Below are 16539 nucleotides of genomic sequence, written 5' to 3'. Positions count from 1 at the left end.
TTGAAGACACCCAATAATTAACTGTTACTGTAGGTCGCCACTGCGAGGGGGCTTTTGGATGTTGTATTATTTCTGAATGCTGTGTGAAAAAAGAGAGCAATTCTATGCAATACCTTCATTACGTTCAATTTAACTAGACTACGATACACTCAAGACTGAGTCAATAATTCTTATTTCCCGCTAATTATGGCTGGCTGCCTCAATCACCACCATTAGAGTCGGGTAGCTTTTTGTCTCTGTCTTTTGCATCGCCCTCTGCTCTGTGTATTCTTTGGACACATTTCCCCATGTACTTTCATGTTTCTCGCTACTGCCATTGTTGGGTATCCTATAGTAGAATGAGTAAGAATGTGTCATAACTGTTGACTGCCATCATTTATGTCTAGATGTAATTTTACTTTTGCCAAAGTATGTACAGTACATGCTTCAGATGTGCAGAGTTTCTAAATCCATACATATAAATATATTGCAAATAAACAGAGTGTACTCTTGTTTGATACATAGAAATCCAATACATTTATTTTACATTCATACATCTAAATTGTACAATAAGCTTAATGCAGGTTTTAAAAAAACGCCCAATCCCAAAACCAGTCCTGAAGATTTACAGCTCAAGCAATGATGAATTTGCATGTTTTCAAAGTTGGTGAAAAGCAGTTTAAAAATATACACACTGGAAAAAAAACATTAACATAAACAAACGGACAAACAACAAAAACAGGACAGGTGTTGCCCTTTAGTTGAACCTTAATAGAGCTGGGCTGAATGCAAAGGAATTCAGTCACCACAGAAAAAGGCACCTGGAGTACACAGTGTCTGTACAAAACAATAGAACTGGACAATATTACACTTTTTTGTTTTTTAAAACTTTACTTAAGCCTCTAGTACAAGGACAAAACTGTAAACCTTCACTTGCAAACAGAAATAAAAACAAAAACAAACACATTTCTATACAAATACATTTGAAGCAAAATATCTTGGTCATACCCAAGGAGTACCATTTTTAAATGCATATTTTAACATTTATATTTCGGATCGATCCTGCCAGCAGAAAGAAATCCGAGGGATATAATTATACATCATGTCACTCATATTATATATATGTGACCCAATGGCACCAGTAGTTGCCTACCTCATGCATTTGTCCTTTTAGAAGAGCAGCTATCAATTCATGAGTATATAACAGGATACAATTTGGATATCAAACATTTTAGACACAGCCGGGATATCTAGGTTTTTTTTCCATGAAGGAGGTCATTCTACATGGTGTACTCATGACGTTTGTATATAAAACTTCATTTTTCATAGAGTTACGCAATTCTTTACACAGCCAGAAATTCACAAAATATACCACCCTTCGATCAAAATTCCCCAAATACTTTCAGAAAAGTAGCTCTTTGATATAAAATACTATATTTTCGAAAAACTGGATTTCATTGTATTACATTCCGTCCTCTTTTTCAACAAAATAAAGCTTTATGTAAGTAACTCAAAGCTTATAAACACTCCCAATATTACTATGTATTTATATGCAAATATAAACAATAAAGTGACTACAAGAAACCGTTTGTGGTTCTATGTTCACATGTGGAGGAAACCCGTTTAGGATGGCACTGACTGCCGTACACTTTTTTTTCTCTCATCACATTAACACAGTGTGGCACTACAATTTTGGATGATTGTACAAAGTCAGTTTTTTTTTTTTTAATGCCATGGTCAAGTTAACGCCTCTGCAAGTGCTCAGCACGTCTTGGTCAGGTCCGTGGGCATTTCGACCGTGGTCATGCGATACTGGATCTTGGTGTTAGTGATCGCTCCATGCTTCTGTCGGAGATGCAAGCGCAGCTGGCTCTTATGACGGAAGTGCAAGTTGCATTTCTCACACTGAAAATGGAAGAGAAAAATAGAGAAATAAATTAAATACTACGTACTTAGCATATCATAACAAAAGTCTGCATCAGAAAGTACACTAGCTTTAGAAAGATACGAGTGTGGCATCGGCACTCTTTGAAAAGCTGTCTTTGAAGTGTGCTTACATGGTAGGGCTTCTCTCCTGTGTGTATACGTAGGTGGCTTTTCAGGGTCTGCAGATGGCGGAAGCGTGTCCCACAGATTTCACAGGGGTATGGCTTCTCTCCGGTGTGGATCAACACGTGGGCTCGCAGGTGTGCCACCTGTGGGACAAAACACACGCAGCACAGTTAGCTTACTCCATCCTACTCAAGCTGGACCAGTGAGTTAAACTATCCTCTAACATGCCAACATGAGAGCTGGTCTCTTCTCTCTCTCTCTCTCTCTCTCTCTCTCTCTCCCTCTTTCCCTCACCTGCACAAAACGCGCCCCACATGTCTCACACTTGTATGGCTTTTCTCCTGAGTGGATGCGCGTGTGAGTCTTGAGGTTGGCTGGTCGGTTAAACTGAGCTCCGCAGATGTTGCAGCGATACGGCTTCTCTCCTGCAATTAGAGGCAAAGAAACGTGAGATACAGGAACTCCAGGATACAGGAACTAAACACTTCCAATTTATATATTTGCAAATAAATATTAACAACAAAGTGACAGGCCTTAATGTTATTAACAACATAGACCCATGTCCCACACGTTGGGGTAAAAGAAAAAAAGAAAGAGATGAAGAGTTATGCCACTGCGTGGCCGTTGTACCTGGCTTACCTGTGTGGACCGTTTTGTGGCTGGCGAGGTTTCCTTTGTAGCGGAAAGCGGCCTGGCAGCGGTCACATTTGTATGGCTTGTCGCTGTGGACCTGAAGCATGTGGCGTTTAAGCGCCTCCTCCTCTGTGAACTTGCAGTCACATTCGTTGCAAAAGAATGTACCGTTTTCTACTGAGGAGAGAGAGAGAGAGAGAGAGAGAGAGAGAGAGAGTGTGAGTGTGAGTGTGGAGTGGGTTTGAGAAAAAAAAAAAAAGAACTGCCCATGTCGCACATGCATGCTTAAAGCCATCAATTAGCGCTGCAACGGTTGGCGGGAGCAGATCCTTACCGGAGCTTGAGTCTGAGTACTCGGAGTGCATCTCGGCCATCTCCTCAGCTAAGCGTGAGGCAGGAGTGTTTGGGCAGACCTCCGAATGCCTGGGGGACTGGGAGCCGCAGGACGAGCACTTTAAGTGGCTCATGTAGAGCGACGAGTGGCTATCACTGCTCCTCTGAGATCCCTCCAGAGTCCTGGCAGCCAGATGACAAAATAGAGGAGAGCGAGAGAGCAAGAGAGAGCAAAAGGGAGAAAAAAAAGTCCAACGTCATTTTCCTGATATCTTTCTACCAGAGTCACTGATATGACTGCCATTCCGCTTTGAAATTCACAAGACATTCAATGAATTTCACACATCCTGGCTCTGAGGTAAATCCCCAGTGTGCTAAGAGGATTGGGATGGATGGAGGAAAATTCAATCTGGCTTTAGAAAAGGGGGCTGTGGGAGGGGGTATCGTTTGACAAAAGTCGCAAAAACCTTCAATATTTTAGGGAGGACAAATGCACAGGGAAACCTGAGGGCAATTCCTATCGATTCAGACGACATCGGTCTTCTAGATACAGTAGTAACTCCTCCTGAATGAGGAACTTCTATTCATGATGCACTTCCACAAGGCTGACAGCTGGCGTTTACTACAAGAAAGAGAGGCTCACCTGTTAATGATGTTGTTGAGACGGCTCGCCTGGGGCACGTGGAAGTCCTCCCCATGCTCAGTGACCTTGATGCCGGACTGTGAGTCAGGGTGCTCGGAGGCGGCGGGGTGCAGGAAGGGCGGCAGACCCAGGCGTTGGGGTGAGCGCATGTCCGTGTCATGGGGGCTGACCTCCTCCTCCTTGGTGCTCTGGTTCAGCACGATGAACTTGTACTTCTTCCAGTTGCGGGCCTTCGGGTCCTGGGAGCCCTGAGGCACCGGCGGCCGCATGGCCTGGGTCAGGGCCGCGTTCTTGCTGCTGCTGGACTCTGTGGGCGAGTTGGGCTGGCAGTCGGACTTGAGCGGGCTCTGAGGGCTGCTCATCAGAGCCTTGCGCCCGCTGGCAGAGAGACCGATGGGGTAGTGTTGGTGTCCCATCTCTTCCTCCACCGCAGGCCTCTGGTCCTTCCCTGCCTCCTTCTGCTGCCCCTGCTGTTGCTGCTGCTGCTGTTGTTGCTGCTGCTGATGCTGCTGCTGTTGCTGCTGCTGTGACTGATGCTGTGACTGATGCGACTGCTGCTCAGACACCAGGCTGGGGAAGCCGTGCTTCCTGGAGCTCATGCCGATAGACTGCACCACCCCCTCCAGGCTCTCCCTCTTCATCTCCTCGTCACGCACCAGCTCCCTTGCGGAGTAGGCACCTGCGTGGCATATGCCGGCTGCGTTCCCGCCTGTAGCCACTCGGGAGTACTCAGCAAGCACCGCGCTCGGGTTCTCCGGCGGCGGCGGGCAGTGCTTGTGGTGGATCACGCCCGGCTTTGAGAAGTCCGCAAAAGTGCTTTTGGCGTCGGTCAGCTTGCAGAGGGGGAATGGGAACCCCTGCACGGGGAACTGACTGTACAGGTGGTAGGAGCTGCTGGGAGTGCTGACAGCGTTGAACATGCCAGAGCCGTATGGCCTTCCGTCCCTGAAAGGGGTGACTCGGCTGGGGAGGGTCTCTGCCATGTCGTGGGGCCTGTAGCCGTGGACGTCCTGAGGTAACAGCAAAGGGCTGACTAGGAAGTCCTCCCTGGGCAGTTTGAGAGAGGAGTCACTGTGGAGAGAGAGAGAGAGACAGACAGAGCAGAATAGTGAGAACAGAGCTCTACAGACTCAGCACTGCACACAAGGCATACCCTAAGGGTAGAGGTGCACCTGTCCTACCTGGACTTGATGAACCTGTGGCAGGTGTCGACAACGTGGTCCATCTGCAGATAGATGGCTGTGTTCATGATGGCCATTATAAGGCTCTCTTTGAGCGTCAGCCGGGACGTGTACATAAACTCCAGGACGATGGCAAACCCCTCGGGGTCCACTTTTGGGTCCAAGCTGATGGCATTCAGGTTGCATTTGAGTGAATCCGTGAAGATGGTATAGAAGAGCCCACTATAGACAAAGGGAAACAGTCAGGCTGTATTCTGGAAGCGGCATCATACAATCACTTCAACACCCCTCCATACACACACATGCAAAAGCAAAGTGTGTCAAAGTTGCTCATCAACGAACCTGCATGCCATGAGGACGGTCTTGTGAGCACGAAACTGCTGCCTGTTCACCAGAATAGTGACATCTGTGAGAATGTCTCTGCTGCGCAACCGGTTTAGGTTGAGCAGAACATCACTTGCGTGGCGTGTGAATTGGATGCAGCTGTCAGCTGCGCAAGCCATTTTGTCAAGATCTGTAAAGTAAGGAGCGGTGAAGAGACATCATTAACATAAATCGGGCAAGCATTTCCTGTAAGTAACTTATTAATGGAGCACCTCTAGGGGGTATTACTATAGTCACAAATATTATTCAGTGTCTGAAACTGACATTTATAACTGAAAGAGTTAGAGGAAGTAGGTGCGTTAGTATGAAATATTCTAAAGTACAAGGAGTCTACAGTGATATGCTTTGCTATGTTCTCCTTTTCAGCAAAAAAAAGGCACAAAACAGAGGGAAAAGTCCATCAAACTGATGACAACAGGGATCCCGTTGTGGATGGACGGCCAAGTATAAAAATCCTACTTTAGGCCTTTAGGTGGCGCCAAACTACATACAATATAACCAATGCCGAGTGTCAACCGCTTGATGATTTGGTGGTGCTTAAAGTTAGGTCAATGAAATGATATTGCCTTCTTTCGTAAGAGCTGGCAGTCACAGATTAATTTGTCCCGCCGTATTAAGTTCCCCCGTCTTGTAACCATTGCGTAAAACAACCAGCGTTTCATTTCTGTTCAGTTTCCCCTCCCTTGTAACCAGCCTGACCAACAATCTATCTAACACTTGTAAATAACATCACATTGATAAACAATAGACTAAATGATCAAGTTAAAAGGGACCAAGTGGAATGTGCTCCTTGAAGGACTGCGTGGTGAATAAATACACAAACAGTTGGGCAAACATTCTGCCTTTTTGCAAAAATAAACGAGGTATACGCTTTTAAGAATGACAAACCGAGAGCAACAAGCAATTGCAAGTAAAATGGGGACACACACATGTAACAGTGATGGGCATAGGGACAACAACACACTGCTTCCCACAACTCATTAAGATAAATATTTTCATCGCCAAAAATGTGAACGGTTTTATACTCTTGTCAAACCCTGACGTTCTCGGTTAAGCTATATTTGAGGATTATTACCGTCATGGATGTGAGTGGCTTACTACGTAACTTTCCGTATTTGGCGCCGGTGTGGGAAACACTGGCGTTTTTAAATAATTGCGCTATCTGAACATGTCTCACATGTTACAAGCTAAATTCCGTGTCCGTGCGGGATTCGGTTTCCATTTGCTAACAAACAGTCTCATCACACACATATGCTTTTGCTATAAATGAACCCGTTAATCTTTAAATAGCCAACGCAGCAATTTTATAGGCCTATGTCCATGAATAAATACGACCTATATCCAGATGAGAATACGATTGACAACAACAGTAGCATAATGATGAGTTTTTAACTATATTTAATAAAAACAACAGTAATTTATTTAGATACATAACGTTGCGATCGGATTGCGGCCTCGTTTATCTGCGCTCCTACGATTACAAAATATACTAATAACTACAAGCGTTTAAACTTCGGTATCAGTTTTTTTTTAGTTTATATTTGTTTAGTCAATCACTACCACAAGATGTCAGCAGCGTATAAGCCAACCAAAATATTCCGCGATAGAAAAATAAAAACAAGTAGGCTTGTGTTGCCAGTTGTGAAGTTCGTGCCATTTAGCTGTCACAGCACCTTGATATCAATAAAACACATGCTACTCCATGGGGCGTCTGTATACTTCATAGAAATGTTACTTTGTCATACAAGCGCTAGCCTATAAAAGTTATTCGGAGGGTTTCCCAGAGCCTTCTTAACGCTATGCCATTCGCATGTTATACCTTAATATGTACCTTCACTTTTAGAGGGGTTTCCCTGAACGTCCTAAACTAAGGTATACCTTCTTCAAGAGATAATTTCGTAAGGTTGGTCTGGAACACTCTCGGCTATACATTAACACATTTAGATAAAACAAACGTTTTAGAGCCCAAACTTGTTGAGTTGGTGTCTGGACGTATGCACTGACTACGATGCAAGACAAATTTACGTGTTGCATTACATTTTGAGCTTCATTAAATAAAAAGAAGAGACATAGGCATACATTAATTAGCCGTTCGATGTTAATCCTTTGCGAATATAATCTATGAGTAACATCCCGCCTACAGCCGTCCTGATTTGGGATTTTTTAAATATTGACTTGCTTGCCTCTTGTTGTTGATGTTCTTTCTAATAATGATCACCTGCGCTCCAATGTTAGTCATGTAGGCTACATCATACTCATCTCACGCATGCTCAAACCTACGTGGATAACAATAATCGATTTAGGAACATAGATTCAGCCTCTTCTAAAATATACGTGGGAATCTTTCTCTTGGGGAAATTCTTAAGGGATAGGGAAACACGCGCTGAAAAGTAAACAACGTTAGCAGTGTATACCTTTCGAGTCTTGGCTGAACGCTACGAGACACAGTTACTGGGAGATTCATCCCAGGAAGATAATACGCATCTGGCATAATTCAGTGGTTCATGAAAATGATCAATTACTCTGCTCCCCGTTATAACACTTTATTTTTTAAACCTCAAACCAAACAAGTAGGCTCTAGCCATCTCTAAGAATAGCTTGATGAGACCTTCGTAACATGCACCACGGGACAGATATTTATGACCGACTCCCTTCAATGGCAAAGTATTGGCAGGAGTTGTCACCAAACACCTTGAAATAGGCTCCGTTTTTAAAACTGTCACTCAAGCAGTGAAATATCAAAGAGCATTCGCTCTATAAGTGTTATCAGCCTCGCACTGTGTAAAGGTCAAAGGGAATTATAATAATAAAACTCAGAAATGCACTCCAACTTAAAGGTTATTAAATTGTTATTGACATGTGAATAACACATTGGGCACTGGAACTCAAAAGTTGCTTGCCTGACGCACAACACTACACTTTTGATAGGCGATTTCAGAAACGCCTGCGAGCTGTTGCACGAAAGTGACAGTTTGTTCCTCTGAAAGTGCCCTTAACTTTTTAATGTCGCGGCACAAAAACCTGTACTGAAAATGTATTAGCAGCGATGAGTGTAACACTGCAGGACAAATAGTAGTTGCTTTATAAATAATCATAGTGTTAGAGCAATGTTTTCAACTCCTTTTCAGGAGCGCTATGTCAAACCTTCGCACACTTCTGCGACAGTGGAAATCTACCAGCAAAGTGAAAAAAAACAAGGTTGCCATGAAAACTAAAGCAAGACAGTTGCACGGGAACAACTTCTTAATTATAATATGAAAAATGAATTTATCCAAGACTAACATATCAATCTAGGATACATGACGCCCCTACTCGCAAAACTAAACATTAGCCCCAACAAACAACGAAACACAGACGGGCTTTTTCTGAAATCTTCCTGACCCCGTCCTACGTTGCACTCTATGAAATATCGGAAAATACGTCAAAATAATTTCTCTGCACACATAATTCTTCAGCGCAAATGAAGCACCATGCTTCCACAGTTCGTGGTCCAAAGTTACGTAGTCTACATATAGTTCAAGTAACACTTTCCGTTACACTTTACACAACTTGTTTATTTGTAAGAGATCCCCACATCTGACAGCTCACGGTAAGATACCGAAGAGCACATCTTATCTATTTTCTGTTCCCGTCGAGAAGAACAACCACTAGCCTACGCTTCCCGACTAGATACGGCTGAGCCACCGCAGTGAGCGAAGAGACAGAGGGACTTCAGACAAGGGAGGAGAGGTGGATCTGTTCGAAGCATTGTCATTAACCAACACTTTGTAGACTTACTGCAGTCCTAAGCACACTACTGAGTAAAACACATTCCTAATATAGCCTACTCTTTTGAAATACAGTTTGTAAAGAGGCTGAATGTCAGCTTTTCGAGCCCCATAACCCGAGCGCACACGAGCAACATCGCGCCAGATTACACATGAATAAAATAATTTAGAATAATCACCTGGTAGTGCTTTCCTAGAAACTTCTTGCATCACCACTTCTAAGAACCCCAGTTCTAAGAATCAGGAGAGCTCAATTCTCGGAATTTGAGCTTGTGACTGTACCATTTGTGGAGGGCAGGGGAGTGACATATTTTCTTTGCGCTTACAACCTTATCTGTGTTGACAATTTTTAGCAGATGGCAATACTCAACGTCAATAATAACATGAATACTATCGAAATAAAGCTAGAAAATATCTATATAAAATGCGTTATTTGAGTATATTTTGTGGAAAATCTCAACCAGGGCCAATACATTTTCCCTTTCACTTGGAAGATCCCATGGATAGACGGTCACATGGGCAGACGAATTGGCTACGTAAGCCGTGCCTGTAGCCCAGCCTCCAAATACTCAGAACTAATTTGCTATTCCATGACATCAGCAAAGTGTCCATTCGTTCGGTGTCTTTCATTGTATTAAACCCACAGTCATAACCTGTACAGAACATATCTGGAGCGGTTATATAGACGGACATTGGTTTCTTATTTCTTACAGTAGGCCTTTTACTTTTCCGTGGTATTTTTATTCTTATTTTCGCAATTTATGTAGATTGCTGCCCTTTGGGTACGATTGTGTGTTTGTTGGGGAATTATTTATGTTCTTTTAGGTAGTGATTGAAACTGCTGTTTACCCCAAGGAACTTATATTGATACATTGTAGCCCAGGTTGTTGCGCGTATTTGAAGTCTTCGTTGGCTTCATCACGGCGGGTCAGATGCTCTTGTTAAACATGGATTGCGAGCAACTGGCATCGGTACTGCCATCGTTATTGTGACTCGCTTGTGCGAACCGAATTTTGTGAGTACTTGTAACGTGATTGGAACTAGAAGTCTACCTGCTATTTGTAAGATATTGAGTCGTTTTATTTACTCAAGTCAATTGGTTTAACTGTAAAACCAAGACCACTTCTTAGCAACTGATTTTACCAACCCCTTTCATTCTTTCGGTATGTTTCACATATAATCTATACAACTCTTGGACACACTTCGCAGGGATAATGATATATCTCAGAGCTGGTCCAGTCGACACGTTGGAAATGGCAAGAAGGGCGTTGGTGAGAGTTAATAGGTTTGCATATAGTATACAGCAGTAGATAGTAATTGACACTTTTGATGTGTGCGGTAAATATTTATGAACACTGGTGGTCTACAGGCCATGTCCACAGTTGATAATGCATAGGCTACCACAACAAGGAAAAGCTTTCACAAAAATTATGTAATTTACCATGCTTAAACAATTGTGTTAGGTATGTTTGTTTAGAACTACTTTTATTTCCAAATTAGAGCACGAGCAAAAGTTTAGAAAGCAAGCACGTGTTCAGTTATTTGAGATGGTTACACAATCACTGAGGTTTCCGCGGCTGACAACTCGAGTTTAAAATAAGCTAACGTTGCATGGGCCTATACACCCCCAGCAGGTTTTCTATATGTAGACGTGTTTCTACCCACCTGATGTTTTACTAACATTACTTTGCCTTTTATTTTTACAAGGGCCATGCGTTTATAAGTCTATACGTAGCCTATATGTTTATAAGGCGTTTGTTCCACTAAAATGTGAACTGTCAACAACTATAGGGTAAGTGCTCACTATTTCTACTTAATCTGCGAGTTTTGTCTTACTCCCCTTCGATTCCTCACTCTCTATCCTGTCAAGACACAGGAAGAAGGAACTATGGCCTTACATGTTTTTAACACACGTATTTCCATTGCGGACGTTTATTTTCTGCAGCCCTAACTTCTTGCTTATGTGAATTATCATAGTCTTTAATTTTTTAGGCTACAGCTGAAGTTGCATAGCCTCTGGCTGTTAGAGAGGCCGTTCAAGCGCATTAACGGGTTGATATGATGAATTCACAGAGAGTTGCTTCTACTTTAGAGGCAGTGTCTGCTTGTCAAGCTATGCGTTTCGCAACTGGTCCACTCAGTTCTTAAACTCTTAGTCAGTTTTGAATATAATAGTTTATAATAATATTATGAATAAGAAATTGGCTAATAATGGTGGTTCGTTAAAATAATATCCATCAGTCATCGTAGGCGGGTTCCTGTAGGCCTAATCACATTAGAGTTCAATTATCTGCCTCTGTCACCTGCAATCGCTGGACTGGTGCTGATATTGCATACGCCATCTTTTAAATATATTGTTTCGGACAAACATTCTAATGAGTCGAAATTTAGGGTGTTGAGAGAGACGCCTGTTGTGTGTTACACCATGATCACGAGTGATTCAGATGGCCCTTGCATCGTCTGTCAAAAATGGACTTCACTTGAATTGAAATTGAATTCACTGTGTGTGAGCCACTTAACCTCTTCACAGGTTAAGTTAGTTATTGGCATTTAGTCAATTTTTTTCAGTGTTGCTAACGTGGCAGGCTGATTTCATATTAAATTAATTGAAACATTGCCAGATATGCAGGTTTTAAACGCCTCACGCTGTTTGTTTACATATCGTTGTGTTATAAGTAGGCCTACTGCTTAAACTGCTAAAGCAACAGACTAAACTGCGCCTGGGGTAGAGTGCGCTAATTAGCGTTTTTGTATTGGGGGAAGGGGGGGCACAAAACAAATTTCATTCTGTGACCTGTTGGCGCAAACTGTATTAGATATATCTTGTGTGTTATTCATAGTGTGTTGTTACATTTCAGTAAGCCCTAAACAAATAGTTTCTACCTGTTAACAAAATGCATGCGTTATAAGAATATTGTAGATTTTAAATCGTTTGCAATTATTGTGAAATAAATTCTAAGTAAACTGAAATCTTTTTGTGCGTATTTTTATTTATTTTACCTTGTTTTTAGTTTTCTTTAAAATAATTTTGAACCACACATAATGCATTTATGTAAGGATTGCCATAAACTTGCCGGAAACTAACTAGTAAAATCTGAACTTGAACTAAATGGTTCTGTTGCAAACAGTGTTCTGTTTTCAGAGTGAAGTTAGGCCTCCTGTCACTGAGGCCTCACTCTCTTTGCTGATTATCTAATGTCCTTTTGCTCCATTAAGCATAATTGGATCTGCTCAAACACTGCATATACAAGCTGGGGGGGGGTTGGTTTGGTGTGTGTGTGTGTGTGTGTGTGTGTGTGCATCTGTTTATGCTGATTGCTCTTGAACATAGTGGGTTAATAAGACACTTTATGTACGCAGATGACTCGGACACCACATCAAAGCCCGCTGGAACAGTCAGCGTACGTTATTCTCACTGGGCTTGATCAATAAAAAAAAACGTAAAACATGGCAATGCAAATTAGGACCTGTGTGACTCCATTACTCCGTAACAACTTCAATCATTGTCTAAAAACGATGTGCATTGCTCCAGCACCGGATAACAGGCAGCACTGGGGCAGCACTGGGCTGGCTCTGGCTCTGATGTGGCCCAGATACTGGCCAGCTCTGCCCCAGAATGAGCTGCTATGGGGGGGGGGGGGGGGGGGGGGGGCATGGTGGCCAGGTTTTTATGTTTGGGCCTCACCTGGGTAGGTTTGTTTATGGTTACTCCATGTTGCGGGCGGTACGTCCTCGCGGCCCCTGGCCATCCCTGGGCAGAGCAGGAGCATGTGCTGGGCTGTGGGAACACACAGATAGGGACAGGGACCAGTCAGACACAAGGGATGGTGTTGCTCTGCACACGTGACATTTTCACTTTTGCATTGACACTATTGACACTAACACACTCTCCTCATCAAATATCTGACGTTCCTTCCAGCAGGGACACATTTGTCACAATGTGATGATTGTGATGGCAAAGAGAGCCCAGACACAGCGGATTTTTCCATTGTCCAAGACATCCAAACTATATAACAAGTATTTAATTCCTTTAACACATTTTCTCAAGGCTGTAATGTATCACATTGATGTGCTCTGTGTCATGGTACATCGTTAGGAGTTTGTCATCCGATAGTCCTCAAACGCATTACCCATTTTGAATTTGAGGGCGATCCTTCATAAAAGGGTTTCTCTTTTGTGTTCAGCCTAGGTCACCCTTTTGTGATGTCCTCGGCCCCTTGTGTAATGTGTGGGCCAGACTATTCTTCTATTGTTGTGGCTTAACGTTTCAAACATCGCTGTGGAAACTGCCAAACCATTTTGAATGCATCTACCTTCGACTCTTATCATTTTACTAGAGAAAGGAGCCGCTGCAGAAGAAAGGGAGCTAGATATCCTTAACTCTTTGAGAAACACAGGGGGGGGAGGGGATGGGGGATCATTAGACATTGATATGTAGTATTTTTTACTGACTGGATTTAACCGACTTTCTCAAAAGATGTATCTGTAAATTATTTTATACTGATGCCAGATGTTTGTTGCCATGATTATAAACAAATGAATGCATGAATTGAATTATGTATGTAATTCCTTGTGTGCAGGCTTCTGTCAACATCTTTATTGTAAAGATAATGACACCCACTACAGGCAATACACTAGTGTGTGCGTGTGTGTGCATGTGTGTGTGTGTGTGTGTGTGTGTGTGTGTGTGTGCGTATGTGTGTGTGTGTGTGCCCCAGAGACCAATCATGCACTATTTTATCTTGTTTTTTTTTTCATCTTGCGCTGTAGCCTGTTTTTTTTTTCCCAAAGTGTGTGTGAGTGACAGACAGATGTACAGACACATGTACACGGTAGTGAGAGAGAATGTGTGTGTGTGTGTGTGTGTGTGTGTGTGTGTGTGTGTGTGTGTGTGTGCATGCATGAAGGTGAGTTCACGCGAGATTTATGATCTGGTTGCAGAGTTGTCAGCGCATTGTTGTTATGGGAGAGGGAGAGAATGTGTGTTTTTTATGTGTGTGTGTGTGTGTGTGCATAGGGAGAGATCGAGCATGAACAAAAAACTCTCAAACAAGACTGAACTTCAGTGACCCCATGCTATGACTCATAGTGTAAAAATCTTACGACGTAAGGATGAGTTCAAACCAAGAATGCATAATACCCTCTTCTGTCAATGGTGCTCGATGGTTGGTTGTGATTATTTTCCATACCAGCCATTCAAATTTTCACTCATTGCACAATGATATATATAATATATATGATATATAAGTTTTCATTTCACATTTTTTGTTAGTGAATTTGCATTTCATTTATGGGAATGAAATAAAAAACGTCTAAACATGGGTCTCTCTCTCTTATCTACTCTTTATAAGATCTTTGCAAACCAGACAGTTGTCGATCTTGTGATTCTGAAATACAGGGTATCAAAAAAACATATGAGCTCCGTCACTCAAAAGAATCTGATTCTTTGTCTCCAAAGCGGACGACTGATCCACAGGGACCTATGTGGACATATAGACTGTGCCCAACTTTGCCTCTTCGCCCTTAGGACACCTATTTGTTTGTTGGATGAGCTGCAATCTTCCATATGGTTTTGGCTCCGGGAACGAAACTAATTTTCTGTATATAAAATGTATTTCCCCATTCCCCAATAAATTCCATGACACAGTGCATAGCACAATGCCTGTCCAATCCGGTGCATTTTTAATTGCATGTCATAGATTGTTTAATATTTTAAATTGTGCATAGATTTTAATTGAGTTATTTTAAATGTTCCTTTCATTGTAGCGTAATGCAACATACAGTGCCGTAGGCTTGAAGTGATCTTTAATTACATCAAATCTTCAGTCACATACAAATCAAGTGCTTATGTTTTTCTGGGTAAGACGTAACATTTTGAGACAGGAAGAGGTGTTCTAAAAATAGGAAGCCTATGTTCTACCTTGGCTGGCTGCGTCTCGCGTTGTGTGGGCTGTATCTTGAGGAGGCTGTGGAGGCCTACGGCCCACAAAATGGAACTCCACCATCATTATCTCACTGAGTGGGGAGGTGGGTAGAGAGAGCAGGGCGTGTACAATGGCACTGACAGTGACACGCAGCCGCCACATCACAGTCGTTCAACCTGTGAACGGCTTTATGGCACTCTTCTGCAAACAGCGCACTCTCCGTCAGAGGTTTTAGCTGACTTGACCTGCTGAGGTTGACTGTGCAAGCTGTGCTGTACATTAACTGTAATGCAATATTTTAGTGATGCAAATGTCATTATATGACGAAGCACAAATGCAAACACACACATACACACACACACACACACACACAAATACCATGGAAATGTTTTGTTCATTTCAACATTGCTAATTTCCCCCCCCCCCGTAATATGCAGTTATATATCCTTACATTCATACTACAGATTTAATGACATGTTTTAAATCTTAGGCCTTATGATGAACTGTGAGACCATAAACCTATAAACCTTTGACTTTGTTCCTCTCTGCCCAGGCTTCCGCCTACATTTAATTCAATTTTAAAAAGATGTGGTCATGCAACCGGCTCATAACCTCCTCATGAGGGTGGAATGGCGTAATGTATGGCCTCCCTTTAATGCAAAACAAATGGGACTCATTTGGAGAGACGTATGTGAAGTTCATCTCTGGGTGGTCCCTCCCTTTTCAAGATGAAGAGAGTGTTTTCTTAACCTTCACACAATAGTGATCTCTCCAATGAAACGGCAAGACAAACATTCTCTCACTGGAATCGCCCGAGCATCTGCCCATCTGGATCCGGTGTCCCACTAAAAACACCCCAGGTGTTCGCAAACCAACGGGGAGAAACGTCTCAAAAATAATTAAGGCCTTTCTCCTTTCTCCTACAACAATCTCCGATTCAGCACTGCCAAATAAAGACTGTGTTGAGCTCCAAACAAAGAGCAGCGTCAACTTTATTTCAATTCACTCGGGGGTTGTTTAAGGCGCTTCTACGCAGTGATGCATAATGCACGGCCATAAACCATCCAGGAGTAGGGAGAGAAATGTGTAATTTACCAGGCCCCCCTGCTGTGCCCCACCACACAAGCATGAGATAATTACTGCAAAACCTTGGCAAACTTTTACTCAACCAATTCCACACAAAAATAAATGACCCACTTAGAGAAGACAGGAGGGGTTGGGGAGGTAGGGTACTTGATCAATACCGACTGGTTCGGGTCCATTAATGGGGCGCTGAGCTTCGCCGTGCTCCTCGGAGCTCCGGGATGTGAGTGACGTATGATCGGAGCGTTGCATCATCATCGGGGGGCTCAAAAGCCACAGCCCCCACTGTTTTCACCAGAGACGTCCGGGACGTACACTATGATGGACATCACATGAAACCTTATTGTTCTAAAAACAGTTTTTTTTGTTGGTGTCTGTTCCTTTTACTGTGTGAAAGGGTCAGTTCTCTTTCCCACATCACTGGTCACAGCACCTTATGAAAATTGAGAGGATTATTTTCAGGTCAAAATATGAGGGAGAGGAGAGACAAGTGTCATCCCCAGGGTTTAGTCCCCTCTTATCAGACCAAAATCCATTAAAGCGTAGATAAGGTGAAGAGG

General features: G+C 42.8%; 1 protein-coding gene across 5 annotated transcripts; it reads right to left on the bottom strand.

Annotated features, from left to right (window-relative positions):
* Nucleotides 1–495: 495 nt before the first annotated feature.
* Nucleotides 496–9189, bottom strand: bcl6aa (BCL6A transcription repressor a). Of its 5 annotated transcripts, none has more exons than XM_080832593.1 (9): nucleotides 9152–9189; nucleotides 5164–5335; nucleotides 4822–5043; nucleotides 3641–4711; nucleotides 2999–3180; nucleotides 2662–2841; nucleotides 2326–2456; nucleotides 2037–2174; nucleotides 496–1884 (listed from the first exon to the last, which is right to left on the bottom strand). In XM_080832593.1, the coding sequence occupies exons 1-9, from the start codon at nucleotides 9180–9182 to the stop codon at nucleotides 1741–1743; spliced, it is 2271 nt and encodes a 756-aa protein (XP_080688719.1). In that variant the 5' UTR covers nucleotides 9183–9189; the 3' UTR covers nucleotides 496–1740. The 5 variants fall into 5 exon arrangements, with proteins under 5 accessions (XP_080688719.1, XP_080688721.1, XP_080688720.1 ...); XM_080832595.1 differs by having other exon boundaries at nucleotides 2671–2841; XM_080832594.1 differs by having other exon boundaries at nucleotides 2662–2838.
* Between the last annotated feature and the right edge of the window lie 7350 nt (nucleotides 9190–16539).

The sequence above is a fragment of the Sprattus sprattus genome, assembly GCF_963457725.1.
Source record: "Sprattus sprattus genome assembly, chromosome: 2".
Lineage (NCBI taxonomy): Eukaryota > Metazoa > Chordata > Actinopteri > Clupeiformes > Clupeidae > Sprattus > Sprattus sprattus.
Note: the sequence above shows the minus strand (reverse complement) of the source record. Positions and strands in the feature narration are given on the sequence as shown.

What these genes read in the sequence shown, in the direction of transcription:
- bcl6aa (XM_080832593.1), bottom strand. Translation starts at nt 9,182, where the DNA reads ATGCAAGAAGTTTCTAGGAAAGCACTACCAG. An exon ending in ACCGTCCTCATGGCATGCAG is followed by an intron (nt 5,044 to 5,163) that starts GTTCGTTGATGA and finishes CTTTGTCTATAG; the next exon opens with TGGGCTCTTCTATACCATCT. An exon ending in GTGGGGCGCGTTTTGTGCAG is followed by an intron (nt 2,175 to 2,325) that starts GTGAGGGAAAGA and finishes TTTGTCCCACAG; the next exon opens with GTGGCACACCTGCGAGCCCA.